Source organism: Chaetura pelagica, unplaced genomic scaffold, assembly GCF_000747805.2.
Source record: "Chaetura pelagica isolate M959 unplaced genomic scaffold, ChaPel_1.0 scaffold470, whole genome shotgun sequence".
NCBI classification, from domain to species: Eukaryota; Metazoa; Chordata; class Aves; order Apodiformes; family Apodidae; genus Chaetura; species Chaetura pelagica.
In genome coordinates this window covers 711,305-738,726 of record NW_009951911.1, presented here as the reverse complement: position 1 = coordinate 738,726, position 27,422 = coordinate 711,305, and the positions used below count along the sequence as shown (strand labels likewise).

The following is a 27,422-nucleotide window of genomic DNA, read 5'->3' as shown; positions in this document are numbered from 1 at the left end:
CATGACAGAAATAATCTTAAAAAAAAAAAAAAAAAAAAGCCTGAAAGGGCCCCAAGTTTGTTATGGCTACAAACCCAGCGACAACTCAGAATGAAAGGGACAGGGTCCTAAAGCAGCGAGGTGCCCCAAAACATTTTTGCTGCAAGCCAAACCTTTTCTTTGCTGTCTAATAATGCAGATATCCGAGGACTGGAGGAGGAGCGGTAGATAGAAGGAGTCTTGTCCCTGTGCCTCTCTCGAGTGGCAGCCACTTCACACAGCATGGTGGCCGGTCTTGCGGAGCCCCAGCCGCCACGACGAGGGGGACTCATCCTTCTGCTCCTCTGACTTGCTGAGCCAACTGAACTGCAGAGGAGAAAAAGGGACATTTGGAAGAAGTAAGAGCACTGCAAGGCACAGTCTAAGTTCTGAACGTGCTTCAGCAAGCCCCAGTTTTTGCTGGGCTACACTTGTAAGATGGAGGGACCTTGATTTGCTGCTTAGCTTTAATTACAGGACTTTGCATCCTGGTGAGTTCACCTTGAGCTAACTAATCTAGTGCCCTCATCCCCAAGGACAGAGGATGAAAGAAATCCTGTGTCACTGTCCAGGTCCCTTTGCCTGCACAACACCCTCCTCCAGCTTTGCAGAAAGAATAGAAGGGACAATGAAGCTTTTATTTGCATCATTTAGGAAGGGGGAATTATTCATTAAAGACAGAAAACAAAACAAAAAAAGGAATTGACTCTTTTGAGACTAGCTACAAATAAAACCCTTACACAGATCAAACTGGACAGAGTCCAGGAGAAGGCATTAAGATCATCAGGGAGCTGGAGCACACAGCACTAAATGACCTGGCTTGTTTAGTGCAGAAAAAAGAAGGCAAAGAAAGTATTTACTTGCTCTGCTGCTCTGGGGGTGGGGTTTGCAGGATATAGGGAAGCAGAGTTGTTCTCAGTGGTCTGCAGTGACAGGAGGAGGAACAGACAAGTTCCAACGTGGGAAATCCCAAGTGACATGAAGGAAGACACACTTCTGGGTAGGAGAGATGCTGCACTGGGACAGGGAGCAGGAAGGGGGGGTGTGTGTCTCCATCCTCAGAGACTTTTTAACACTCAGGTGAGCTCAGGTAGTTCAACGAAATGTGACACGGGCTTGAAGTTGGCCCTGCTTCCAGCAAGAGGCTGGACTACAGGCTTGCAGAGGCCCCTTCTGGCTTAAACCCTTCCATGGTCAGATAACTGCATAATCTATGCACATACCACAGAGGGAGCTTCGTGCTTTTTGTTACATAAGGCACTCCTGACAAGCATTTATTATTCCTTAAGAATTAGAGTGATCAAGTCTTACAAAAAGATGCCTACAGACATTCAGGAATGGAGCCTGGGCACTGCAAGAGACTTCTACAAAGACAGGGGTTCAACACCAAGTTATATAGGAAATAAAGCAAACAAGACTTGAGGCATTCTTGGCAAAGAACAGAATACAAAACACAACACCATTATCCCTCTGTGTTCCTGCTGGGTACAACCACACCTTTGGTACTATGCACAGCTCAGCTCCACAGCCCAATGGCAGCACAGGAGAAGGGGAAGAGATTCAGAGAAAGGCAACATGAAAGAGTAGAGCATGAGAGCTTTTGTGTGAGGAGTTATTCAGTGTATCAGGAATCTCCAGGCTGAGATATGATCAAGGTACCCAAAATCCTCTGCAGCACATGGAATAAGGATCAATTATTCCTTGTTCCTTCCCCTAAAGGAACTGGGGGCAGCAAAGGAAGCCAGCTTGTGGCAGGCTTAAAGAAACAGGTGCCTAAAGCTCTGCATAATATGGAATTAAGCTGAAGAACCCTTTGCCAGTGGACATTATAGGATCCCAAACACATGGGCACTCCAAAAGTGATTGCATAAATCATAGAGGAAAAGTCTAACAAGGGGTACTGAATGCAAAGAAGTACTACAGCTTCAGCATGTCCCTGAAATGTAAATTGCTAGAAGGTGGGAGATAAGTCCAGCTAGATTCTGTCTTCTCTAGTGTCTTTTGCTGGTCACAGTCAAGGGCAGGATGCTGGGGCAGACAAGGCTTTTGGTCAAAGCTGATATAAGCATCATTATACCATATTCTACATAATACAAAACATCTGACATTATCCAGGATAAACTGAGCTACTGAGAAGCTCTGCCCTCAAACTTACTGATTCAAGACTGCAAAGATAAAATTATCACTGCAGTATTTTAGCAGTGTTTCTTAGCTAGTGTTATTTTAAGGCAGATGCACAGAGTTAATCTTGTGTACACCTGTAATTCTGGCACTTCCAGTCTACTGAGCTACACAGCTCTAGTCCTTGACTGCAGTTTTGACATTTCCCTCAGGGAAAGCTCAAACCCATAGGAAAAGCTCCTGCCTGTAAGTTCTGAGCAACATACAGCAAATATTAACGACCCCACCAATGGAGGGCAACACAAGCACTCATGTTTTCCCAGATAAAACCCAATCTGACAAAGAGTTACAGAAGAATCAAACATGTAAGAGAACCGGTCTTGCGGAGCCCCAGCCGCCACGACGAGGGGGACTCATCCTTCTGCTCCTCTGACTTGCTGAGCCAACTGAACTGCAGAGGAGAAAAAGGGACATTTGGAAGAAGTAAGAGCACTGCAAGGCACAGTCTAAGTTCTGAACGTGCTTCAGCAAGCCCCAGTTTTTGCTGGGCTACACTTGTAAGATGGAGGGACCTTGATTTGCTGCTTAGCTTTAATTACAGGACTTTGCATCCTGGTGAGTTCACCTTGAGCTAACTAATCTAGTGCCCTCATCCCCAAGGACAGAGGATGAAAGAAATCCTGTGTCACTGTCCAGGTCCCTTTGCCTGCACAACACCCTCCTCCAGCTTTGCAGAAAGAATAGAAGGGACAATGAAGCTTTTATTTGCATCATTTAGGAAGGGGGAATTATTCATTAAAGACAGAAAACAAAACAAAAAAAGGAATTGACTCTTTTGAGACTAGCTACAAATAAAACCCTTACACAGATCAAACTGGACAGAGTCCAGGAGAAGCCATTAAGATCATCAGGGAGCTGGAGCACACAGCACTAAATGACCTGGCTTGTTTAGTGCAGAAAAGAGAAGGCAAAGAAAGTATTTACTTGCTCTGCTGCTCTGGGGGTGGGGTTTGCAGGATATAGGGAAGCAGAGTTGTTCTCAGTGGTCTGCAGTGACAGGAGGAGGAACAGACAAGTTCCAACGTGGGAAATCCCAAGTGACATGAAGGAAGACACACTTCTGGGTAGGAGAGATGCTGCACTGGGACAGGGAGCAGGAAGGGGGGGTGTGTGTCTCCATCCTCAGAGACTTTTTAACACTCAGGTGAGCTCAGGTAGTTCAACGAAATGTGACACGGGCTTGAAGTTGGCCCTGCTTCCAGCAAGAGGCTGGACTACAGGCTTGCAGAGGCCCCTTCTGGCTTAAACCCTTCCATGGTCAGATAACTGCATAATCTATGCACATACCACAGAGGGAGCTTCGTGCTTTTTGTTACATAAGGCACTCCTGACAAGCATTTATTATTCCTTAAGAATTAGAGTGATCAAGTCTTACAAAAAGATGCCTACAGACATTCAGGAATGGAGCCTGGGCACTGCAAGAGACTTCTACAAAGACAGGGGTTCAACACCAAGTTATATAGGAAATAAAGCAAACAAGACTTGAGGCATTCTTGGCAAAGAACAGAATACAAAACACAACACCATTATCCCTCTGTGTTCCTGCTGGGTACAACCACACCTTTGGTACTATGCACAGCTCAGCTCCACAGCCCAATGGCAGCACAGGAGAAGGGGAAGAGATTCAGAGAAAGGCAACATGAAAGAGTAGAGCATGAGAGCTTTTGTGTGAGGAGTTATTCAGTGTATCAGGAATCTCCAGGCTGAGATATGATCAAGGTACCCAAAATCCTCTGCAGCACATGGAATAAGGATCAATTATTCCTTGTTCCTTCCCCTAAAGGAACTGGGGGCAGCAAAGGAAGCCAGCTTGTGGCAGGCTTAAAGAAACAGGTGCCTAAAGCTCTGCATAATATGGAATTAAGCTGAAGAACCCTTTGCCAGTGGACATTATAGGATCCCAAACACATGGGCACTCCAAAAGTGATTGCATAAATCATAGAGGAAAAGTCTAACAAGGGGTACTGAATGCAAAGAAGTACTACAGCTTCAGCATGTCCCTGAAATGTAAATTGCTAGAAGGTGGGAGATAAGTCCAGCTAGATTCTGTCTTCTCTAGTGTCTTTTGCTGGTCACAGTCAAGGGCAGGATGCTGGGGCAGACAAGGCTTTTGGTCAAAGCTGATATAAGCATCATTATACCATATTCTACATAATACAAAACATCTGACATTATCCAGGATAAACTGAGCTACTGAGAAGCTCTGCCCTCAAACTTACTGATTCAAGACTGCAAAGATAAAATTATCACTGCAGTATTTTAGCAGTGTTTCTTAGCTAGTGTTATTTTAAGGCAGATGCACAGAGTTAATCTTGTGTACACCTGTAATTCTGGCACTTCCAGTCTACTGAGCTACACAGCTCTAGTCCTTGACTGCAGTTTTGACATTTCCCTCAGGGAAAGCTCAAACCCATAGGAAAAGCTCCTGCCTGTAAGTTCTGAGCAACATACAGCAAATATTAACGACCCCACCAATGGAGGGCAACACAAGCACTCATGTTTTCCCAGATAAAACCCAATCTGACAAAGAGTTACAGAAGAATCAAACATGTAAGAGAAGATAAAGTCTCCCATCTTGAGTGACTGAGGTCAAATTAATAACTGCTGTTAGTAATTATTAACAGGCCCTCCTCTATACCTTAAGGGCCTTATTCTGGGTTAAACAGCTCAAATGAGTGAGAACAATTCTCTGCAGCTGGGAAATGGTTAACTGAAGTGCTCAGACTTCACAGCCTCCTTGTACCTTTAACAATTCCCTGCTAAGTCAGCCTGAGCTGAACAATACCCAGAGGAGCTCGATTTCACTTCATCTGGATGAGAAGTTACACTTAGCAGCATGTAAAAAAAAATAAAATAATAATACCTGTGACTAAGCAAGAAACATTTTCCTTCTAACATGTTCCTAGTGCTCCAGCCTCTGGCAAGGTGCCTGCACTGTAGAGCTGTCCCTTATATTCTGGTGCGAGAAGAAACCAGAAGCATAAGACACCAGTTCTGAGCAGAACAGAGTCTCCTGGTGCCATCTAGCTGAGTGACGTGAGAGCTGGAGAATTCAGATAAGATTTCAGTAACTCTGCTTCACCTTTAAAAAGCTTTCCCAGCCTGGCTATCTAGACAGAGGCAAACTTTATCCTCTCTGCTCACTGGGCTGTAACATCATGCCACTGAATCAGCTGAGTTTGCCAAGTCAGAGGCACTTCAGCTGATGATGCCAAAGGCCCTGCTGATCCATCAGGAGGGCCCAGCTCTGGTGAGAGATCTCCTGCTGGTCAGAGATTGGCATTGACCATCTCAGGACTGACAGTGACACAACGCACTTGCAGTAAGAAGGTTTCTCTTGTGAACAGAGCAATTTGCTTCAGAGGCAGGAACCTCACTGCAGAAACATCCTCCTTTGTGCCAGTTCTATCCTGTTGTTAACACAGCATCTTGATCAAAAGTGCAGATACCATGCTTTCCTAAATTCACATCTTAAACTCTGAAAACCAGTTTCAGAGCATTCATTTCCCAGAAAAACCTCCTGCTTTCAAGATCTGCTGGAGTCCCCATTGATTCCAAATTCACTTACTCTTCTGGCAGATGCAGTGAAGGAGTTGGGCTCGGGTGGTGGTATTTGCTCAGTGATGCTAGGCCTGGTTTCATGGCTGGAGTGGTTGGCAAAGGGCTCTTCCTTCCTCTCTACAATTTTAAACAAGAAGAGAAACCAAATTTTTCAGTATTGCACTTCCAAGGCCCTTCCTTACAAGCACAGTGTGCACTCCACTCAAGTTCAGTTGCTGTCACCTTGGCACACCTTAGATCCTAAAGATGATGTCAAGTGCCAAGGCCCACCTGGGCTTTCTGCAGGGAGCCTGGCTGCTTCCAGAAAAATCTGCTGGACACATTTGCCAGGCAAGGCTTTTGAACTTCATCCCCACAAGCAAAACCTTTGCAGAAAGCACATTAAGGAGGACAAACAGGTATTTTGTTTCCTCCCAGGAAAACACTCTGTGTTTTCACTCTCCTGTGAAACACTCAGGAAGGGAAGCAGAACACACCATTCCCATGGGTGTGCCTCACCAGGCCTGGAGAAGGCCTGGATTTCCTTGCACACTTCAGCTGCAGTTGCTTATGTTGGTGGGAAGAATTTCTGGTTTTCTACAGCAAAATCCACTTTTCTACATGAAGTTAGGACTGATTCCCAACAAAAAAAACTTTAACAGGGCTCAAAGCAAGCCAAGCAAACACTACTAAAGCTCCCAGCTGGCTCCCTCTTGTTAAGACAAGTGCAACCATCCAGTATTACATTTGTTTTGTATCTATACCCCATGCTTGACCTAAGAACCAGAGATTACCAGGGAGAGAGTAAGCAGAAGCTGTCTCAGGCAACAGGTTGAGCTGACAGGAGTGCACAGGGTTCTAAACCAGAGTGTTGGCCAAGCACAGCCACATGTGAGGTGCCTAAGGAATGAGGTACCTACACCAAGAGAACAATGTTTTCCTCTCACAGCTGTGAGTGCCTCACACAGTCATGGCTCTGGAAAAACAAAGTAATTTGAAGTCTAACCAGCCAAACAGTTCTAGCAAATGAGGTATATGCAGTGAATAAGGATCTCCTGTTACATATAAAAAGCAGTTTGGTGTGGAGCATCTGTGAGGATGGTACCTTGCAGCATGATGATCAATCTCTCTGAAACAAATGTTCTCACACCTAGAATAAAGGATTCAAAGGACACAGAAAACAGCAAGCCAAGAGAAACATTTAAAAACAGAAGGCAGTTAAGCAGGACTGACAGAGTCAGAATTTATGAGACAAAGATGCACCTCCCATAGGAAGGTCTGCATGATACTGAAATCTCAGCCACCTTTCACAGAATTGTGGAATGATTTGGGTTGGAAGGGACCTTAAATACCATCTAGATCCAACCCCTTGCATGGGCAGGGACCCCTCCCACCAGCCCAGGCTGCTCCAAGCCCCATCCAACCTGCCCTTCAACACTGCCAGGGATGGGGCAGCCACAGCTTCCCTGGGCAACCTGGGCCAGGCTCTCACCACCCCCACACCAAAGAATTCCCTCCTCATGTCCAACCTCAATCTCCCTCTTCTATTTTTAATCCATCCCCCCTGTCCCATCTCTCCCTGCCCTTGTCCCAGATCCCTCCCCAGCTTTCCTGTAGGCCCCATCTCATCTCAGAAGTTCCAGCAAAGGAATCTAAACAGAGTAGTTCACTTCTTGAGCCTAACAGGAAGACTCATTATACTTCCAAACAGCCCATTTGGAAGAGTCAGTAGATGACTTCTTGCAGGCCTGACTTGCCATTCAGCAGGTCAGGGAAATGTGTACAGACAAAAAAAAAATATTATATGCTTGCCCTTTGTTGACTTCCTGAGAGTGAAGCCTGGAAACCACAGGAGAATCCCTGACACGCCAGCTAGGGGAGAACAGACCTGACCCAACAGCCAGGCTGGGCCAGGTGGGGACTCATGGCCCATTCTGGAAGTTTATAGCACATGGGTCAACTTTAAAGGTCAAGCCTAATTACAAGGGCACAAACGTAAGTGGTAATGACAGGTTGGAAAGAACTTAACTGTGAGCAGTGTGACTGAAGGAGTCAATTGCAGGAGAGGGACAGGGAGAAGCACCTTGTGCTGGCAGCAAGAGAGGCTGCTGGACCACAGGTACTGTCCTTAGGGGAGGATCCTACATTTTGTTTTACTCCAGGTTCAGCAATAAGCATTATGAATTCCCATTAGCTCAGCTTCTCTAAACCAATTCAGTTAGACTGAAAATTCACTTCTCTAACTTAGCATATTGTTCTTCTTCAGAGCTTTTTGGGGAGTGTCTTTTTTGTTTTAGTTTGTTTTTTTCAAGCACTGCTTGTTTCCCTCACCTTCTTTCATTCACAATAATTACCTATTGCAATAGTTACCAGCACAGATAATGACCATACAATTTCATACTGATTTTTTTCTTGTTTATATAGAACCCAAAGCCAAATTGTTAATTGTCCTCAAGATGAAAAAAAAAAAGGCATTACTGCATTTAGCTTCTTTTGTTTGAAGAACAACAGTTTCTTACAGATTGTAAGAAAGAAGGTCCTCTCTGAGCCACTCCAACAATTTCACTGCTCACCTCTCCAAATTTCTTCTCCTCTGACAGTCTCTGCAAATACCACAAACTCATCATAACCTGAGCTCCTTCAAAATAAACTTCTGTATCATCCTGCCAAGTCCTATTTTGTCCCACCTTATTCTCAGTTACCAAAGGAAATAATTTTTATTATTTAAGATCACTCATAACAACATTTTGGATTTTTTTTTTTCTGTCATCAGAACTTGGAACACTTTAGGACAACAAGTTGTCTTTCATCTGTCCAGCACTGCTTAGAATTACAAAGCTCTGTGAATATTAAATCTCAGATGAAAGTGAAGGAAATAATAATGAACAAGTAATTTACATGTTTTCAAACCCATGCCTCCTGTATCCATCCAAGCACTTTAAGTATCTAGCAGATAAAAAAGAATAATTGGCCTTAAGATTGTGTGTGAAACTAGTAATACTGTGATGTTTATAATTTTCTTTGACAAGCTGTTTTCATCCATACTTCTCCAGAGTCCTCCTGGCACATGAGAGCTGATGCTGTTATCTCATGAACTTTGTTTTAAAGGGAGTATTGAAAATGCGCACCCCACTCACATAAGCAATAACTGGCAACTAAATCCACATCCAGCTGGACAAGTTCATGGTCATTTCATTAGAGATTTTAGAGGTTCACCAGGTCAGGTTTCCATTCTGATTGAAATTTCTCAAAGGAACCAATAATCTCCTCCCTTGGGAAAGGAGAGCACAGGTAACAAAGCCTGAAGCTCCAGGCTTCATCATGACTTGAATGCTTTTTGTCTTTCATTTGTTTTAGCTTTAGTGGTTTGAAATATATTAATATTATGTGCTTTGCTGAGTGATTTAATTCAATAAGATGATCTGCTCTGGCTTTGCAGAGAAACGAAAGCCAATTGCTGTAGCACTTGCCTTGCTGAAGGGTCTTCTGCTGTTCCTGGATCAGTTCAACATCACCTGCCTGCACTTCTCACAGATACACAAAGGCCAGAGGAGTTTGGTCAAGTGTCCCTCCATGTTTACAAGAAGTGGCACCTTGCTGGACATGGCTGCTGTCTAGTAAAACCCTGATTTATGGAGCAAATAAACATGTCTTCTACTGCATGTCTGTTTCCACCACTGACTTCTCTGCTACATTTACTTGATTTAAAAGCCTAAAGACTATTTCGCAGTGTTGCTGTTGCATCAAAACAACTTCTGCAACTACCAGCTCTGCAAAGACCAGCCAGGGCTCTCAGCACCTCTGATACTGTGATAAACAATTAGAACACAGGTGACAATTTTACTGGCAGAAAAAGCAGGAGAAAACCTAAAACTACACTTCTCTGCAAGGACTGACTTCCTAGCACACTGGGATACAGGCCAAGTAACCTGATGTTAAAAGTAGTCTAACCACTAGACACATCATAGTCCAAGATCCAGCTCTCTTTGCAGAAATATTAAATACAAGTAAGTCTTGGCTTACTGTAAAATTAAGTCTCATTATTTAAACTGTGCTGCACATATACACTGTTTAAATTAATTAAGGAAGACTTAGAACTTGTGGGAAAAAAAATGAGATTGAAATGAAGGAAGCAGGAAGCCAGCAACATGCTATAATGCAAAGACTAATGTGACTATGTACTTAATCCTTGTTTTCCACTTCAGCCCTTCATTTCATCTCTCCAACCCAAACACAACAGGCTGTGACCTTCCTACTTGTTCAATTACATTTCTACCATCTCACACTAACCAAAGTGTTGATCCTGAAATTGGCCAATGAGGAAAAAACCTACTATTGAAGAACAACCTGTGAACAATGTGTAACCTTACATTCAAGTGAGCTGGAAGTAGAAATTAAAATACTACCTGCACTTTTATTTTGGAAAAATTATGCTGACTTAGGAGTCAGCATTTAGGTCAGCTTTTTTAGTAAACTAGTCAGTGAGCTCACCATTTCCTACTCATATGCACTGAAGTAAGACTTCTAGGATGGCTTTAACAACTAAGCAACAAAAAAATATCTTCAAATTGACCCATAATATTGCTTGGGTAATTATTAAGCCAAAGACTGTGCTAAGTCTCACCTGACTCCTTTTCAACATCTGATTCTGAAACTTCATCTTCAGCTTCTTCCTCTTCTTCTGAACTAGAACTGCTTGAGTCCTTGTTCTCATCCTCCATTTCCACGGACTTCAGTGTGTCTTCCTCATAAAGAATCTTCTCTTTGCTGCAAGAAACAGAAATTTTAAGAACTGCCAGATGATGGAATTATTTCTGAGTTCTGCTTCTCAAAAACACAATTTGTAACATAAAGTAAAAGCACAAAATCCATCCACAGACTAAACCCCAGCACTTCCAGCACTGCCCATTTGCCATGGATTCCAATGCCAGTCTCACATTTCCTAAATTTGCAAGCATTTCTCAGTCCCAAACAACGTGGTGTCTCTTTTCCCAGTGCAACACAACCCACCATGGCTCTGTGCACCTGCACAGAAGCAGTTCTCAGCCGGGTATGCTAAGACACAGCTAAAATTGTATTTGAGAGAGCCCAAATTTAAAAGAAACCATGAAGTGAACATGAGCAGCAGTGAACTTTTTCTAATCCAGCTGAGGCCAGCTGACAGATGAAGTTGGCCTCCCACTGCACTCTGTGCAGCTTCTTTTCAACAACAAGGAAAGAAACATACTTGGGGAAGAGTCCACTCTGGGGCTTCCCGTTCATGTCGGCTTCAATGAGCTTGTTCCTTGTCTCCTTCTCACTTCGCAACTGTCCAGAAGTTCCAGGAAATTGGAAAAATAATTAAGAGACACATCTTAAAAGTCATCGCAGCACAACCCACATATTACCACAGCATGCAGTCATCCCAACATAATTAAATGAAAACTACTTGAACTTGTTTAACAAGCCAAGTCAATGGATGCGCATCTGCAAGAGCACTGGCTGTCTTGGCAAGAGCTCCATGGGGCAGAGCTGCACAGCCAGCATGGCCATAGACTCAAGCTGCAACTTAATAAAACCTTCAGAAGTCTGCAGCTGTCATAGAATCATCACATCCTCTTGGTTGGAAAAGACCTTCAGGATCATCCAGACCAACCATTAAGCCTGCGCTGTCAAGGCCACCCATGTCCCTCAGCACCACATCTACAGGGCTTTGAAATCCCTCCAGGGATGGGGACTCCACCAGTCCCCTGGGCAGCCTGGGCCAGGCCCTGACAACCCTTTCCAGGAAAAAATTGTTCCCAAGGTCCAACCTAAACCTCCCCTGGCACAACTTGAGGCCATTTCCTCTTGTTCTATCCCTTGTTCCTTGGGAGCAGAGCCCGACGCCCCCCGGCTCCAATCTCCTCTCAGGCAGCTGCAGAGCCAGCAGGTCTCCCCTCAGCCTCCTTTGCTCCAGGCTGAGACCCAGAGTCAAGTCCAACTTCCCCAGTACTGCCCAGCATCTGCTCATGCAGACACAGTGCTGGAGGTCTGGCTGCACGTGTCTGTGTGTCCATGAAATCAGGCTCAACTCTGTTCAAAACGTGCTGCCTCTGCAGCCATCAGAGCATCCAGGTGTGCCCTGTACAGGCAACCTATGGATCTCCCACGAGGACAGGTCACCTCAGAGATCTCTCAAAGGTCAGCACGAATCATCACACAACAACACCTGCCATCACCCCAGCAATGGAAATACTTTGCCCAGAGAGCAGCAAGAGGAATTTTGTCAGCATTGATGAGAAAAACTGTTACCAAAAAATAGTTTCATGAAAAAGGGATGGCAATTAGAGGCTCACTTTTAAGGCTGGCTTTTTTGTGTCACATCTAGCTCAGTTATTCTCTCTCTTTTGATAGGAGCTGACATGAGGCACAATAAGCAGAAGCTCTGTGAGTTTTGAATGTGGGAAAAGCTACATGGAGTCCAGCAAAGCCAAAATTTAGGATAGAGCATGTCTTTAAATAGAAGAGCCTGCTGGGGCAAGCAAAAGGTGTGCAGGAAACAGCCTGCTGGACTCAAAGGTAACTCAGAGATTGGGGAAAAAAACCCAAGCCCAAATCAAATTAATTGCTTCCAGCAAATAAAATCCCCTCTTCTCTCTGATAACAGCAGCAATTCTGTCAGCAAGGATGGCAAAGTGTTCAGTTACAGGCAATAGATTAAAAATAAATCTGATTTGAGAGCCATTTTGAAAGTAAAATAAGGTACTTGGGAGGGATGTCATGGAACTGCCTATTTCATCCTCAACAAAGGTTTAGGTTTCTTTTTTAAGTGATAAAAGCAGCACATGAGAAACACATGATGAAATGGAATTGCTATAAAAATATCGTGTCCACTAAAAAATAAAAGTGTGAGAAAATCTGGAAAATTCCCAGTTCTCCTCTAGCTTTTAGCACTACTCTAATAAATGGGGAGGGCCTTTATATAGTGCTGCTATCTAGAGAACAAAGGGGTCTGCTGGCCCCTGTGAAACCAGCCAGCACCCTCCAAACCCCATTCCTGTTGTCTTTTTTAGTTTCCTTTTCTTCTGAGGAGTGCAGTTGTCTGCAGAGTCCTGGTGTGGTGAGATGGGAGGAAATCCAAAATCCAACCCTGATAGTATTTATCAACACCTCATTCAGGGAGAAGCTGATTAATTTTTGAGAAGTTTCTGTGAATGTTAAGGAGGCTATTTCAGGATGAGAGCAGCTGTGTTATGAGCAGAGCTTGAGTTTTACCACCCACATTTCAGTTCCTCAAAATACTTTACTGGGTTTTATCAATGTTCTCATTATGTTTTGTTTCTGAATCCAACATTTCAAATTATACTTTCTAATGTATTTATTTATTTTATACAGGATTGGGTGTTTTTTTGGAAGCACCCAAATGAGATAATTGTGTAGACCAGATGAAATAGGAAAAAAATGCAATTAAAAAGCAAAACAAACTTTCTAGATTGACAACTGGCTTCACTTGGATCAAGATATATTTTTGCTTTCCTTTTTCATGCCAGCTTTCTGCTTACAACCCCTTCCAGTATTTCCATTGCATTATAAAATGGCAATTTAATATGGTTTTGAAAGACCCAATTCTTTTAGTCCAGAATTCCCTGAAGTTTTAAATTTCTTCTCACTCAATCAGAAGTCTCTCTATTGTAAGAAGGGCAGACATAGTAACAAATCTCTTTCTCAACAGACAGCTTATTTCCTTAGATGCAAACACAAAGTTGACTTGAGTAATCACTCATGAAGAAAAGAGGAGTTTGATGCTAGAGAGCTTGCCAGCCAACAGAGCAACTACAGGATGGAGAATTCCAAAGGTGACCTATACATTCCTTACCAGTTTACATAAATGTCAGCACTCTACTGAACTTCTTGATAGTCATCTAGGTTTGTAGTTTTCTAGCTATTAAAACTACTGGTGCAATTAAAAATTCCAAATGACTAACATAAAAAACACAACTGGGCCTTAGCTTCATGTGCTTGTTGACACCAGATGTCTCAGGGAACACTCGTGCGTGAAAAGGTGACTGGAGAGGTGGAAAACCATGTGCCAGAAACTCACCACAGTCTGTTTCTTCTGCAGCATTTCTAAATGCTCAACCAGTCCCTCATCAGCCACGTCGAACGGCGTCTGGCCCTGATGTGGTGAGAGAAGACAAGAGGATCTCTGATGAAGTGTGGTGCCAATATTCAAAAAAAGCACCATTTACCAGTGAGAGCAGAAGTGAACCTGTGCCACATCCTCCCTCCCCAAATGCTGGTCAACTCACCCCATTTCACACCAGAGTAGGTAAAGCCATGGCCAGTGATGATGGATTTTATGACCCACCCGTGATCAGAGCAGCCTTAATCATGGAAGTGACCAACCTGAGCAACCTGGTCTGGTGGGAGGTGTCCTTTCCCTTGCAGAGGGGGCTGGATCTAGCTGATCTTTAAGGGCCCTTCCAACCATTCTATGACATTATCTCTCCTGCCTCACTCCCTAGGCCTGTCCCATTTCCTCCTCTAGCTGCAGCCAAGGTAGAACTGACCCAGCTCACAGGCACTGCCTGGGCACCGCAGCACAGAGGGGAACCCTGGACAAGCACACACCAGCTCTTGAAAATCTGGAGGCTCTTTTGGAATAACTTCTAACTATCAGGATGGATCCCATTTTTCTTAACTAATTTCTCACAAATCTGAGTGAATTTTTCAATTTTCCTTTTTATGATCAATACAGTAGAAACAGAAAAATTCAGAGCTGCCAGTTTCTTGAAGGTTCACTAGTTTTCTGTGCCTTATACCCTAACATTAGCATCATATTTTGCACTCCAAGGCTGTCTTTGTTGATGATGTTGCTCAGAATTACACTAAAACAGGAAGACAGAGGCCCCCATCCTTTCTTAAAATCTTGGTCCTAAAGTTTAATCTCTCATCCTTTCCACTAATACTTGAAATCTCTTCTGCCTTACTCCTGCCAAGAGACATTATTTTCTGATGCCTTCATGGCTCCAGTGCACAGGCCAGAAGAACTGCTACTCACCTCTCAACCCTGTCATGGCATTGGATAGAATCATAATTTTTTTCAGGTGGAAAAGACCTGTAAGATCACCCAGTCCAACCTTTAACCTAATTCTGCTACACTAGCTCTACTAAACCATGTCCCTAAGAACCATATTGATGCAATTTGTAAACACATTCAGGGATGGTGATTCAACACATCCCTGAGCAGCCTGTTCCAGAGCTTGATAACCCTTTCTGTAGAGGAGTTTTTCCTAATATCCAACCTAAACCTGCCCGGGCAACTTGAGGCCATTTCCTCTTGTTCTATTGCTTGTTACTAGTGAGAAGAGACTGACCCCTTCACTCCACTCTCCTTTCAGGGAATTGTAAGGAGTGAAAAGGTCTCCTCTCAGCCTCCTCCTCTTCAGACTAAACACCCCCAGTTCTCTCAGACACTTCTCACAAGGTTTGTTTTCCAGACCCTTCACCAGCTTGGCTGCCCTTCTCTGGACCCACTCCAGCACCTCCATATACCTTTCCTGTATTGAGGTGCCCAAAACTGAACACAGTACTCGAGATGCAGATTAAGTGGTGGGCAAATATTGCTATTCATCTGCCTCTAAAATACATGGCATGAAATGTGCCAACATCTGTGCACACTAACCAGCTTGTTCCTGATGTCCATGTCACACAGAGCCTCAGCCAGGATGGAGCAAGCTTCCTTCACCCCCCAGTGTGCCGCAGCGTGCAGCGGAGTCCAGCCATCGTTGTCCTGGATGTTCAAATTAAACCCAGCCTGGATCAAGAGCCTGAGGAAAGAAGTGATAATGATCTCCTGCCCAGCCCAGAATGACTTCTCAACACAGGACAGTTCAGACTGGGAGCCACAGAGGAGGTAACACAATAAGCCAGTCTCTTAACTTATTTGCCCAAGCAACATCCCTGATGTGCTGGTGACACTTGGATAAAAGGGCAGTGAATGAAAAGTGACTTTGCTGTAAAACCTGCTGGAATGTGTCTAACTGATAAGGTTCCCTTTCAGCACGTCCTAAACTGGGAGAACACCTTAATTTCTGATCTAGCATCAGTGACCCAGTCTGAACACCTGCTCCAATGGACAAGGACACCAGGCATTAAGCAAACAAACAACTCTGCAGATGCCACCTCTGTAATGAGGAAACAAGCACAGAACCTGGCGTGAAAAGGACATTTGGTAACTGGAGCTCAGTCCTGGTTCTACCAGAGAACAAGGCAACACTGTAGGAACAGCCCAGACAATGCCAGCAGGACTGCCAGGTAAGAAGCAGTAACATTACTGTGGCTGACAGATGTGCAGTTTCTGAGTTACACAGCCCACGCTTGGTTTGAACAACCCCAAATGCATTTTTGCAGACTTGTCCTTGCACAGTGACAGCAAATCTTACCCACGTGAACCCGCCTGAGAACCTGGGAACACCCTCCCATTTACTGCTGGGCACTTTCCCTTCTCTGCAAGAGCAGAGCTCTCGTGTTGCATAGCATCTGGAGCTTGAATATTTAAACCCAAAACCAACAGAAGAGAGACAATTGTAGTCTGAAGCTTCAGAGACAGATGCACACTGGAACACCAGTGATCAGATCTGCGTACGGAACGGCTCGTGTATCAAAACTATTATCCAAGTTGCTTAAATATTTAAGAACATCCCAGGGGAATTCTGCAAGTCTGGTGAAACTGCCACTGAAAATTTCCCTCATGAGAAACTCCACCAGCCAGAGCCACGTTTCTGTAGCACAAGGGAAGCCCAGCAGGACACCAGGATGGCACCAACAATTTTGAAACTCCGGCAGCTTTACACCAATGCGTGACTGTGCTAAATTAAACACAGTCACCCTATAGCAGCAGTGTGCTCCTCTGGGAAAGAAATTTTAAATTAGGTGCTGACTTTATGTTGATTTTCCAGCTGGCAAAAGGGAGGCACATAGCTGCTAAGAGACTCAAGGTCACAGACCAATTCCATGTCTCATTTGAGTTAGCTAGCTCCTGGCTTTCAGCCCCTTTGCTTTAAGTCACGGAAGATTTGTAGTTCAATGGCCATAAAATACACAAGAGTGAAACAATGTCAGGTCTCTGTGAGATCTGTTTATCATTGTAACTATTAATGGCAAGGAGTAGCTGTCCAGAATCACCCTGTAAGCCATGGATGCAGCTTTCACTGCTGAGTGCTGGATATACAACCCTCCACTGAAAGTCCCACTGAAAGTCCATGGGACCAACACCTCAAATTCAGGAGATATTACATTTCTGTTCCACATGAGCTGTGTTAGATCAGTGTTCTTGGGCACGGTGCAGGCACAGACAGCTTGTAACTCAATTAGAAGCTCTAATGAATGAATACAAATAGGAAACATGGAGAACAACAAAATTACTAGAGCTTCATAAGAAACAGCTTGTACACATCAAGTCATGCCACTTAATACTATGAAATTAAGGATGAAGAGTGATAAACACCTGCAGAAATTATTTTAATGTGGTCAACAGAGTAACCCTGCTGATGTTTATGAGCAGCCCCACTCATACATAAAGAGAAGAAAGCTTTATTGTTGAAAATCTCAATTTGACATGTAAAAATATTAATGCTTTATTGCCAGGAAACACCACATTGGACAAGTTTATCTTCATAATGAGCTTGCTAGTGCCACAGCAGTAGAAGCAGGACTGTTAGGTGTTGGAGTCCCTCTGTCACTGCTGGCAGCCACAGCAGCAGCATTAAGGGGCAGAGAACAGTGGGATAGGGGAGGACACTGCATTTTTCCACCACATGGGTGGAAAACACTCTTGGGGTGTTTGTGATTGTCCTGTATTGTCACTTTGTTGGCTGAAATGATACTTTAACCCCTAATACTGTTTAACTTTTTAGTCCTAAAACTATTACTCTAAAAGTGAAAATTAAATCTTCTAATTTATGTCTTACTCTCAGAAAAGCTTTCATCACTTCAAGGCCTAAAGGTATGAAAGAGAATCTTCCCCAGGTACTTCTAGGTGAACCACTATGGTTGGGCATATCAATCTACAGAGCCTTTTGACAAGCATCAGCCTGAAAATCTCAGTATGAAGCAGATTTCTCCCAGTTATAAAGCTAGATGTGTTCCTCACAAAAACCCAGCTTTCACTCAGTGCATCAGCCCTGGGAAGAAGCTCCTACCTCATGACTTCAGAGTAGCCCTTGGCTGCAGCAACGTGCAGAGCGGTGGCGCCTGTTCGGGGCTGCTTTACATCTTCAATCCTCCCACTGTTCAACCACTGCCGGGCATCCTGCAGCATCTGCTGTTCCTCTTCTTTTCTTGCCAGGTCTAGGTCTACACCTATGAGGGTGAAGGACAGAAGAGGTCATCAAGTGAAAGCTCTCATGTGCTTGTCAAGCTTATTCCACGATTCATTTCCTATACAATATTAGTAAACTATTTGTAATCTTCCATGAAAAAAACAAAACATAGCAAAAGTATCTTGTAGGAGCTGGGAGAACTCCTGCATCATTGACAGAGACTTCAAAGCTGTCTGACTTTTAGGCCCCTCACTACAAGAAGGACACTGACTTGCTGGAGTGAGTCCATAAAAGAGCAACCAAGCTGGGGAAGGGTCTAGAGAACAAGCCCTGTGAGGAGAGGCTGAAGGAACTGGGATGGTTTAGTTTGGAGAAGAGGAGGCTGAGGGGAGACCTCATTGCTCTCTACAGCTCCCTGAAAGGAGGTTGTAGGGAGGTGGGAGTTGGGCTCTTCTCCCAGGTGAATAATGACAGGACCAGAGAAATGATCTGAAGTTGGGCCAGGGGAGGTTTAGATCTTTAAAGAGCAGTCAGGCACTGGCATGGGCTGCCCAGGCAGGTGGTGGACTCACCATCCCTGGTTGTATTAAAAAACACGTAGAGGTGGCACTTTAAGGCATGCTCTAATAGGCATGGGGGGTGGTGCTGTGCTGTTGTTTTGTTTTGTTGATTGGTTGTTTTGTGGGGTTTTTTTCCTTCCTGGGTGGGTGGTTGATCTTGGTGATCTTAGAGGTCTTTTCAACCATGACAATTCTGTGATTCTGTGCCTTAAAAAATCTGAAAGTTGAGCCACTGGTTGCAAATCAGCAACAAACTACCAGCTCAACTGTGAGCTACAGGTGGAAGGATTCTAAAAATGCAGTGTCCTGGATTGAGATAACCAAGTCATGAACAGCTTAACAAACTGAATTAAACTACAGTGAGAGTATAATCTACAGTGAAGACCTCAAGAGATGATCCTAAGACATCTGCTGCAAGAGCAGCACGACCCCATCTGTCTGCTCACTCCAAATTCAGTACAATCTGCAAGCTGTACATACAGAGATCAGTGCTGCACCAGAGCAAATCACTCCAGGCACCTTGAAATAGGTATTAGAGAGTTAATGCCACTGAGCAGCAAGCCACTAGTTCTGACAAAACATTTCTAAATAACTTTGGGGATAGAAGGTAAAAAAAAAATAAAATCTACTCTGATGGCTGAAGAGATCTGCTTGTAGATGAAGTCAGATCAAGTAAGTTCATCAATACACACACCTGGTATATCAGAGAGACAGGCTGTGGGGCTTTCTGATAACAAAAGAGACAAACTTCCCACCCCAGGAAACAACTGCTATGATGTGGGGAGGGAGGGTGGGTCTGGCTGACAGGTTGTGTCAATTGTTACTAAACCAACAAGACGCAAAACTGTCTTAGACTTGGTTTTGTGAGTGGAGATTTCATGATAATGAGGGCATGCAAGGATGATGCATCCACCAGAAGTACAACACAGCTCCATACGAGAGTCATCAGACTAGAGCCACTTACTCAGAAAAAAATTTGAAGGAGGAGATGACAAATCTCAGAAATCAAGGGTGTGGAAGAGCAACTGTCTCTATGGATTAGTTATTTCAGGGTAAGAACAATGTGATTCCCAATTAAATTATGGGGCATTAGGTTTAAAACAGAACAAAAGAAAACACTTATCAGCTCAGAGTCTGAACTGTGACACCCACTAGTGCAGGATGGTGCAAAGATTAGAAACAAAACTGGCTTAGACAAATTTGGAGTTATTAAGCATAATGCTAAACATGCCCAGCAGTTCCCAAGGAGGACTGCACAAGGTCCTGAAACAGAAAGCCACGGGGAATTCATAAGCACACAGAAATACCATCTGGATCAGGAATTCCTTCAGGCACAGTGGCTGGAGGCTGGGAAAATGTCTGGGAGGGAAATCATACACACTTGTTCTGTTACAGTTCGCAGCAGGCATCTGCCTGTAGCTACCACTGCAGACGGGCTCCAGAGCTGGATGGATGCTTATTTAAAGTTTATACCACATTTACTCCAGCAGTTATGACCCTTTTAAACTGTGTCAATGGGAAGCTCCTTGGTGGAGACAGATGGTTGGTTCAGGGCATCTTAGCGGGAGGCCACTAATGTGGGGAAGCGATGGAAAAGTCAAGCAGAATCCCAAGAAGTGTCAGGTGAAATATCTGCAGCTGCGGCAGAATTACTGCCTGGATGTCCTGCAAGGTTCCAGCCATGTTATCACCACGTACAGTTCTTGATGCTCACTTTAAAGAGTGACAAGTTACACTGCTGTAAATACAGGATCTCTGTCCTTCTGGGCATCCAAGGAAGCCTGACTGCAGAGAGGAGACAGGCACGGTTTGCACAGCCCAGTAAAACAAACGCTGTCTGTAAACACAATCCTTTTAAAATACTTTAGCAGACTAAATATAAGGGAGAGGGCTACTTATGCTTCTTTAAAAGCGGAGGGAAAAGTGGAACAAAGTAAGAATAACCTTGTCACAAATAACAGTAGACTGGAAAGTGAAAAGCTTCTATTTATCAGAAGAAACATGATCCTGCATCAATTTTCCAGGAGGAACACTCACAGAAATAACAACTAGTTCTCAGATGGATGGCTACAAACTCATCAGGGGGGCGGTAACACGCTTGACACAGGACCAAGGGCTAATCTCTTCTTAACTGTACCTGAAAATAGCTTCAAAAACAAAGTAACCACCATGTGGCACTCAGAATACATCTGCTAGAGAGAGCTGGATTCAACCCAGCATGTGAACAACCCCAACTCCAACCTGCAGCCATAAAATAATCCAGAATGGAAAGAGTCTTTGGGGGTCTTCTGCCAAAACCCCTGCTCAGAGGAAGGTGCTTCAAACCCAGATCAAATTGCTCACAGCTGAATGCAGCAGAGTTTTGAGTAACCCCAATGATGAAGATTCCACAAAGTCCTGGGGTGCCTGTTCCAACACTGTAACATTTCTCTGGGAAACATATTTTCCCTATATATATATACACACATATATACACATACATATATATAGATATAGATATACACACATATATATTTGCAGTCAGAATGCCCCGGTTCAAACCTAATTTCTTTTCATCCTATAATCCTGCAGCTCTGAGACAAGTCTGGCTCCATTGCCTCTATAGCTTCCCTTAGGGTAGTGGAGGACATCAAAGAGACCTCCCTGTCCATCCTCTCAAGACTAAACAAGCACTCCAGGTATCTTCAGTGTGGATAGTTTGGTTTGTATCAGCTCAACTGGACTCAGTTCATCACTTCCCATGTAGCTGAGATAAATGCAGCCTTAGAAACATTTTTTTGTGAACTTCATTGGATTTTTGGGGAGGGACTTTTTACAAGAGTATGGAGGGATAGGACAAGGAGTAAAGGCTTTAGGCTGGATTAGGGAGATTTAGGTTAGATGTTAAGAAGAAATTCTTTGCTGTGAGGGTGGTGAGAGCCTGGCCCAGGCTGCCCAGGGAAGCTGTGGCTGCCCCATCCCTGGCAGTGTTGAAGGGCAGGTTGGATGGGGCTTGGAGCAGCCTGGGCTCGTGGGAGGTGTCCCTGCCCATGCAGAGGGGTCAACTAGATGATCTTTAAGGTCCCTTTCAACACAAACCATTCCATGATTCTATGATCTGAGCTTCTCACAGATATGTACAGACACCTACCTGCTCACAAATGAATGGTCCCTACTCTCAGCAGGGCTGTAAATCTCACCTCTGTATTATCAAGCCATAGTGAAACAAGACCTTTCCTTGATACCAGAGGTCAGAATCAACTCTCACTTTAAAAGCAAACAGATCTAATGCATCAGGTTTCAGTTCTGTGATGTCTTGCTTTGGAGAGTTATAAGGACAGAACCTGCAGACCATAAACCTGCATCTGTTCTGCTACCAAAGCAAACTCTGCCTGCTGCCTCTTGGGCCAGATTGCAGATCTCTTCACCTACAGACATGAGCCAACAGAATGTTCTAACAGAACCTCTTCAAGGTCTGATGCTCACATATCCACTCCCACTACTGATTTACCTTGTTTCTTTACTTGTTCCAGAAGCAGGTCCTTCATGGCTGCTTCCTCCGCGATGTCAGAGGGGACGTCACCTTCGCTGTTCACAGCAGCCACGTTGGCTCCATGACTGATCAAGTACCTGGAAGGTGAGACCCAGACCCTGTTATCAGACCTTGTGTGAAGGATTCAGTGGAACTTACACAGTAGATCAAGTAGTAGAGCAAAATATTTGGCTCTCTCATTCAAGTTCAATTACCAAATGAGCACCTCTTAGCTTTTGTTTCTCTACAGTTATCAAAATACCCCCAATTCTTGCACTAATCTAATTGATTGTGCTTTTTTTTTTTAAATAAAAAGGAAACAAATAATAATAAATAAGCCAAGCCATCACCAGTTTTCAAATACATATTTTTATAACTACATCAAATGCTCATTCAAGAACAATTAATGTCTTCTTTGTCTCCTACATCTGTAACCAGTAAAATTCTGGGCAGTAAAAGAAGTATTTTTTTAAAAAAAAAAACAAATCTAGGAGGGTGAGGCTGCTGCATTTAAAATTTTTTTTCAATGCCTTTGATAAATAGTAATCACTATTCAAACTTTGGTAACTTTTGGGGAGCTGCAAAGCATAATATCATCTTTCATTGCAAGAACTAGTATTTAGGAAGAAGAAAAAATAAAGGAGGGTCTGAAGAATTTAGGAATTGTTCCAGGAAGAGCACAACACACAGAAGCCTTTTTTGTTGTTAGAATATATTGTAAAGGACTATGTTGAGAATTACATTTCTTTTCCCTTTTTTTTCTAACCTATAATGCAGCCTTTTATCTGAGAAAAATTATTTGAGGTGGGGAAACTGCCATTTACGTTTGTCTATTCTTTGGTTCCAGCTATTAGAGCACTCAAGGTCATATATATGAGCAACCATCAACCTCCCAGAGCAACTTGTTGGTGCACAGTGAGTAGTTTGGTATCAGTATCTTCTCTGGGACAGAATGCTAGTCCTTTGTAAGCATAATGAATGCTCAGATCAGATGCAAAATGTTACTTCAAACCCTGGAATGAGAAGAAAATCTTTGTTGGGAGCCACTTGGAGCAAGTTACTGCTTTGCTCTAAACATCTACTGGATTAAACTCAATTATATTTATTGTCTCTTCTTTCACATACCTTTTATGTTTGTACTCACTAGATTATCTTATCTCCCCATGGCAGGCCACAGAATTTCACCTGGTTATATCTAAACTGAGCCCAGTATCTTGTGTTGTAAACAAAACCAAAAAAATCAATACTCTTACTCTAAGTGGGTTAAGTAACAAGTAGCTATTTCTCTACCTCTCCATCTTTTGTCAGATAGTGTGAAAGAAGCAGAAACATCAGATTTGAATGTAAATAAAAAGTAACAACGCTCTTGGCATATTGATGACAGGGGAGCCCAGAAGATTGCACTTCTGTCTCCAGAGTCTGCACACAGCTGCAGTGCTGCTCACACAGGCCTGTCTGCTCAGGAAATGAAGCTGCTCTGCAGCCTCAGAACAAGCACTGGTGCAGTCCCATTTTGCACTGGTTTATAGCACACCACGTATCTGCTACCTGGTGTTTACACCAGAAGAGCTACATGGATGTCGTTACACCAACATCCATTGTGTACAGAGACAGAATTCCTCTCAGTTAGAGGAATAAAATCCCAAATTGTTCTTAGGTAACACAATTCCACACGGGCTCCCTGTGATGGAAGTGCAGCCTCACTACACGCCCTGTGTTGCTGTGCCTGCTGCCAGCCCTCCTGTCTCCCTGTTGCTTGGCATTTTAGCTGAAGTATCTAATGAATCATAAATCACTGTAATGGGATCAGCAAAAGGTGACCAGTTGCAGGCTCCATCTTAATCCTCACAAATTAAGAGTTCAGGAACAGGAGCAATGCACTTATTTCCAGCATTGCTCCCCCACATGCCGGGTGAGTCTCAGAGCACCTGAGAAGCTGCTCTGAAGGGGAAGATGTGGAAAGTGTTACAAATACCCAGAACAGCCCGAAACTCACTCACTCTGCTATGTTCAGATAGCCACACGATGCCACTGCATGAAGAGGGGTCCAGCCCTCATTATCTTGCTGGTTCACATTGGCTCCATTTTCTACAAGGAACTTCACCATGTCCAGGTTCTCATCTATACAGGCCTGAGGGAGAAGGGGAGAGGAGACATCCAGGGGAAGGGAGGGGTGGAGAGAAAAGGAAGAAGAATAAGAAATAACATGTTGGTGTTAAATCAATTGTACAACCTCTGTTTGCATTTTATTTGGAGCAGGTAATTCCTGGGCTGAACTGCCCACACTGTGAGCTAAGTGCACCTTAATAGTTCAGGTAGCTTGAAGTTGGGAACTAAAATGAATTAATTTCAGAACATTCAAAAATTAATTGTAACTCAGAGAGTCCCCAGATGGACAACCTCTAAATGTGCTCAAGTTTTACTTCTCACCAAGTGATCTGTTCCCTTCCTCTCTTCCACACTCTTATCTCCCTGGAGTTAGGACACATTTTAAAACAATATAACTGTATTAGCTTTAGGTACAGCATGAAATTCCTCTAATCAAGGAAGGCTATGGATTTATCTAGATTACATTGTTACGTCTAAATGGGAATTAAATAAAGTAATAACAACGAATATCACTAGTGGAAGGGATGAGCAGGGAAAGCAGGAACTCCAAAAGCCTGACCAAAGCAGACAATCTGTACCCTGGACGTTGCCCTTTACAGATGTAACCATAGCAAAAGCAGAACCTTAGAGAAGTTAGTAACCTCTTTATTCAGCAGTGCAAATTAATTTTCCTAAGTAAAACACAGTACAACCTTCCCTGGTAGCTCTACAGACCCCATGAGCTACCAAAGAGAATGTCAGACCTTTATTAGCCACTGTATTCCTTCCAGAGCCTGCACTTCCAGAGACCTGTCAGCTTTGAAGATGTCAGAAGAAAACCCAGCTAGACTTTCAAGTCTCAGCAGTTCTGTTGGGTGGAATTCCTCCTTCCACAAATTCCTGGCTACAGCATGTTCTGCATTGCATGTACAGTTCACTGGAAGCTGCTATTTAAGGATGAGCTGGCAATTTAATACCTACATCCAAGTGCATGTGTCTCAGCTGAGAAGCACCAAGCACAACCAGGAGGTGAAGGGACTGGATTTTACTGCTTGCCCATCCTCAGGCAGAAACCTGGGTCCTCATCACTAGAGAGGGAATCAGTTTGTTTGAAATTCCTCCAAAAATCAGTGCTGGATTCTATAGCTTGATGTGGGCACATCTATCACTTACAGCAGTCAGATGACTTCCAGAATTCCATTCTTCTAAAACAAGCAACACTGTCTAACCATGGAGGAAAGTGTCTTCAACAAACACCTCCTTCCAAAAGAAGAGACAATCCAATATTATCTAACATGTTCATCCATGCTGCATTGCTTATTTCAGAGGAGAGGATTGCCCTACACCAAGGGCATCAACCTCTTATTTCTACTGCAAGTGCAAATCCCAAACCAACCTTTCAACCCACAAACCCCAGCTACTCCTGTTTGCTGGGAACACAAGGAGCTGTGTGCTGACTGCTAGTACCATTACTTGGCAAATCACAGAATGGTTTGGGTGGGAATGGACATTAAAGATCACCCAGATCCAACCACCCTGCATGGGCAGGGACACCTCCCACCAGCCCAGGCTGCTCCAAGCCCCATCCAACCTGCCCTTCAACACCCCCAGGGATGGGGCAGCCACAGCTTCCCTGGGCAGCCTGGGCCAGGCTCTCACCACCCTCACACCAAAGAATTCCCTCCTCATCTCCAACCTCCATCTCCCTCTCCCACTTTTCATCCATCCCCCTCATCCCATCCCTCCCTGCCCTTGTCCCAAGTCCCTCCCCAGCTTTCCTGGAGCCCCTTCAGGCACTGGAAGCTGCTCTAAGGTCTCCCTGGAGCCTTCTCTTCTCCAGGCTGAACCCCCCAACTCTCCCAGCCTGTCTCCACAGCAGAACTGTTCTAGCTCTTGGATCATATCCATGGCCTCCTCTGGACTCTGTGGAGTCCATGTCCTTCTTATGTTGGGGTCTCCAGAACTGGACAGAGTTCTCCAGGTGGGGGTTTCACAAGAGCTGAGTAAAGGGGGACAATCCCCTCCCTGGCCCTGCTGGTCCCTCTGCTGGTGACACAGCCTACGACATGGTTGGCTTCTGGGCTCCAGCACATGGTGTCAGCACATGTTGAGCTTCTCATCCACCATCACCCCCAAGTCCTTCTCCTCAGGGCTGTTTTCCATCTATTCTCCCCCCAGCCTGTATTTGTTCTTGGGATTGCCCCGACCCAGGCACAGAAGCTTGCACTTGGCTTTGTTGAGCTTCATGCAGTTTGCACAAGCCCGCTTCTCAAGCCTGTCAAGGTCCCTTTGGATGCCATCCCTCCCCTCCAGCCTGTCACCTCACCACCCAGCAGGGTACACCCAAGGCACTAGGAAAAGCTGCCCTGGGAGCAGACCCAAGTACCCAAGTCCAGACTGTGTCCAGGCTGAAGTGTTAGCCCACTTCCTTGCTGGCTTAGACTGTTTTAATCTTACTCTGTGCCACAAAAACTCAAGCATAATTCTAGAAATAGTTCCCATCAGGGACTGCTCCAACCACAGAATGGATGAGACTGCCCCTGGGTTGTCTTCATCCAACCTGCCCAGTCCATCAAAACCCTCCCATGCTCAGGCACCAAACAGCTTCACCCCAGCTGTGGGGCAGCTCCCTCCAATTATTTCAGGCCCTTGAACTGGAAAAAATCCAGCAACCTAAACCAAACCTACTGGGGACTGAAGAGCATCACACAGAGGTCAGAGGATTCCCAGGTCCAAGCACAATGGCATAAGATGTGCTTAGGTCTGGGCAAAGTGAATGCAAACCAGGTTATCCCACCTGCCTCAGGAACAAGGTTTGTTTCCTGCGTCCTCTTTTATTTAAATTATCTGTTGCAACCCCCCCCCTCCCCCCAAAGCTGGGCTGAATCACATGGTCCATCAGGTTGCTCAGGGGCTGCTCCAGCCAGTTTTTACCATCTGCAAGGATGGAAACTCCACAGCCAGTCTGGGCTCCTGGCCTAGCGCTTCACCATCCTTGAGGTAATTTTTCTTGCAATATAATCAGAATTTCTCTAGCAGCAGTTTATACCTCCTGCTGCAGGAGTAGCCATCCCTCTGCACCTCAGCAGGTGATAAGAGTAGGCAACACCAGCCAAACATTCCTGGTGTACAGGGGAACTAATGAGTGCCCATTATGCTCATGATTAATTATCAGATTATTCTAGAAGGGATACACTCCTGATTTCCCTAATCCTGCAAACTATGCAAACAAATTTGTTA

General features: G+C 44.3%; 1 protein-coding gene across 1 annotated transcript in view; it reads right to left on the bottom strand.

The window, feature by feature from the left end:
* Nucleotides 1-25,175, bottom strand: part of LOC104385831 (protein phosphatase 1 regulatory subunit 12B-like) — a 25,858-nt gene extending 683 nt beyond the window's left edge. Inside the window, exons 1-10 of the mRNA XM_009994333.1 lie at nucleotides 25,164-25,175; nucleotides 24,095-24,225; nucleotides 22,074-22,192; nucleotides 17,904-18,063; nucleotides 15,386-15,530; nucleotides 13,802-13,876; nucleotides 10,967-11,046; nucleotides 10,364-10,506; nucleotides 5,768-5,877; nucleotides 153-345 (exon numbers count right to left, since the gene is read on the bottom strand). Of these exons, the coding sequence (XP_009992635.1) occupies nucleotides 253-345; nucleotides 5,768-5,877; nucleotides 10,364-10,506; nucleotides 10,967-11,046; nucleotides 13,802-13,876; nucleotides 15,386-15,530; nucleotides 17,904-18,063; nucleotides 22,074-22,192; nucleotides 24,095-24,225; nucleotides 25,164-25,175 (1,068 nt within the window). The 3' untranslated portion in view covers nucleotides 153-252. The remainder of the gene's footprint in view (nucleotides 1-152; nucleotides 346-5,767; nucleotides 5,878-10,363; nucleotides 10,507-10,966; nucleotides 11,047-13,801; nucleotides 13,877-15,385; nucleotides 15,531-17,903; nucleotides 18,064-22,073; nucleotides 22,193-24,094; nucleotides 24,226-25,163) is intronic.
* Nucleotides 25,176-27,422: the final 2,247 nt, after the last annotated feature.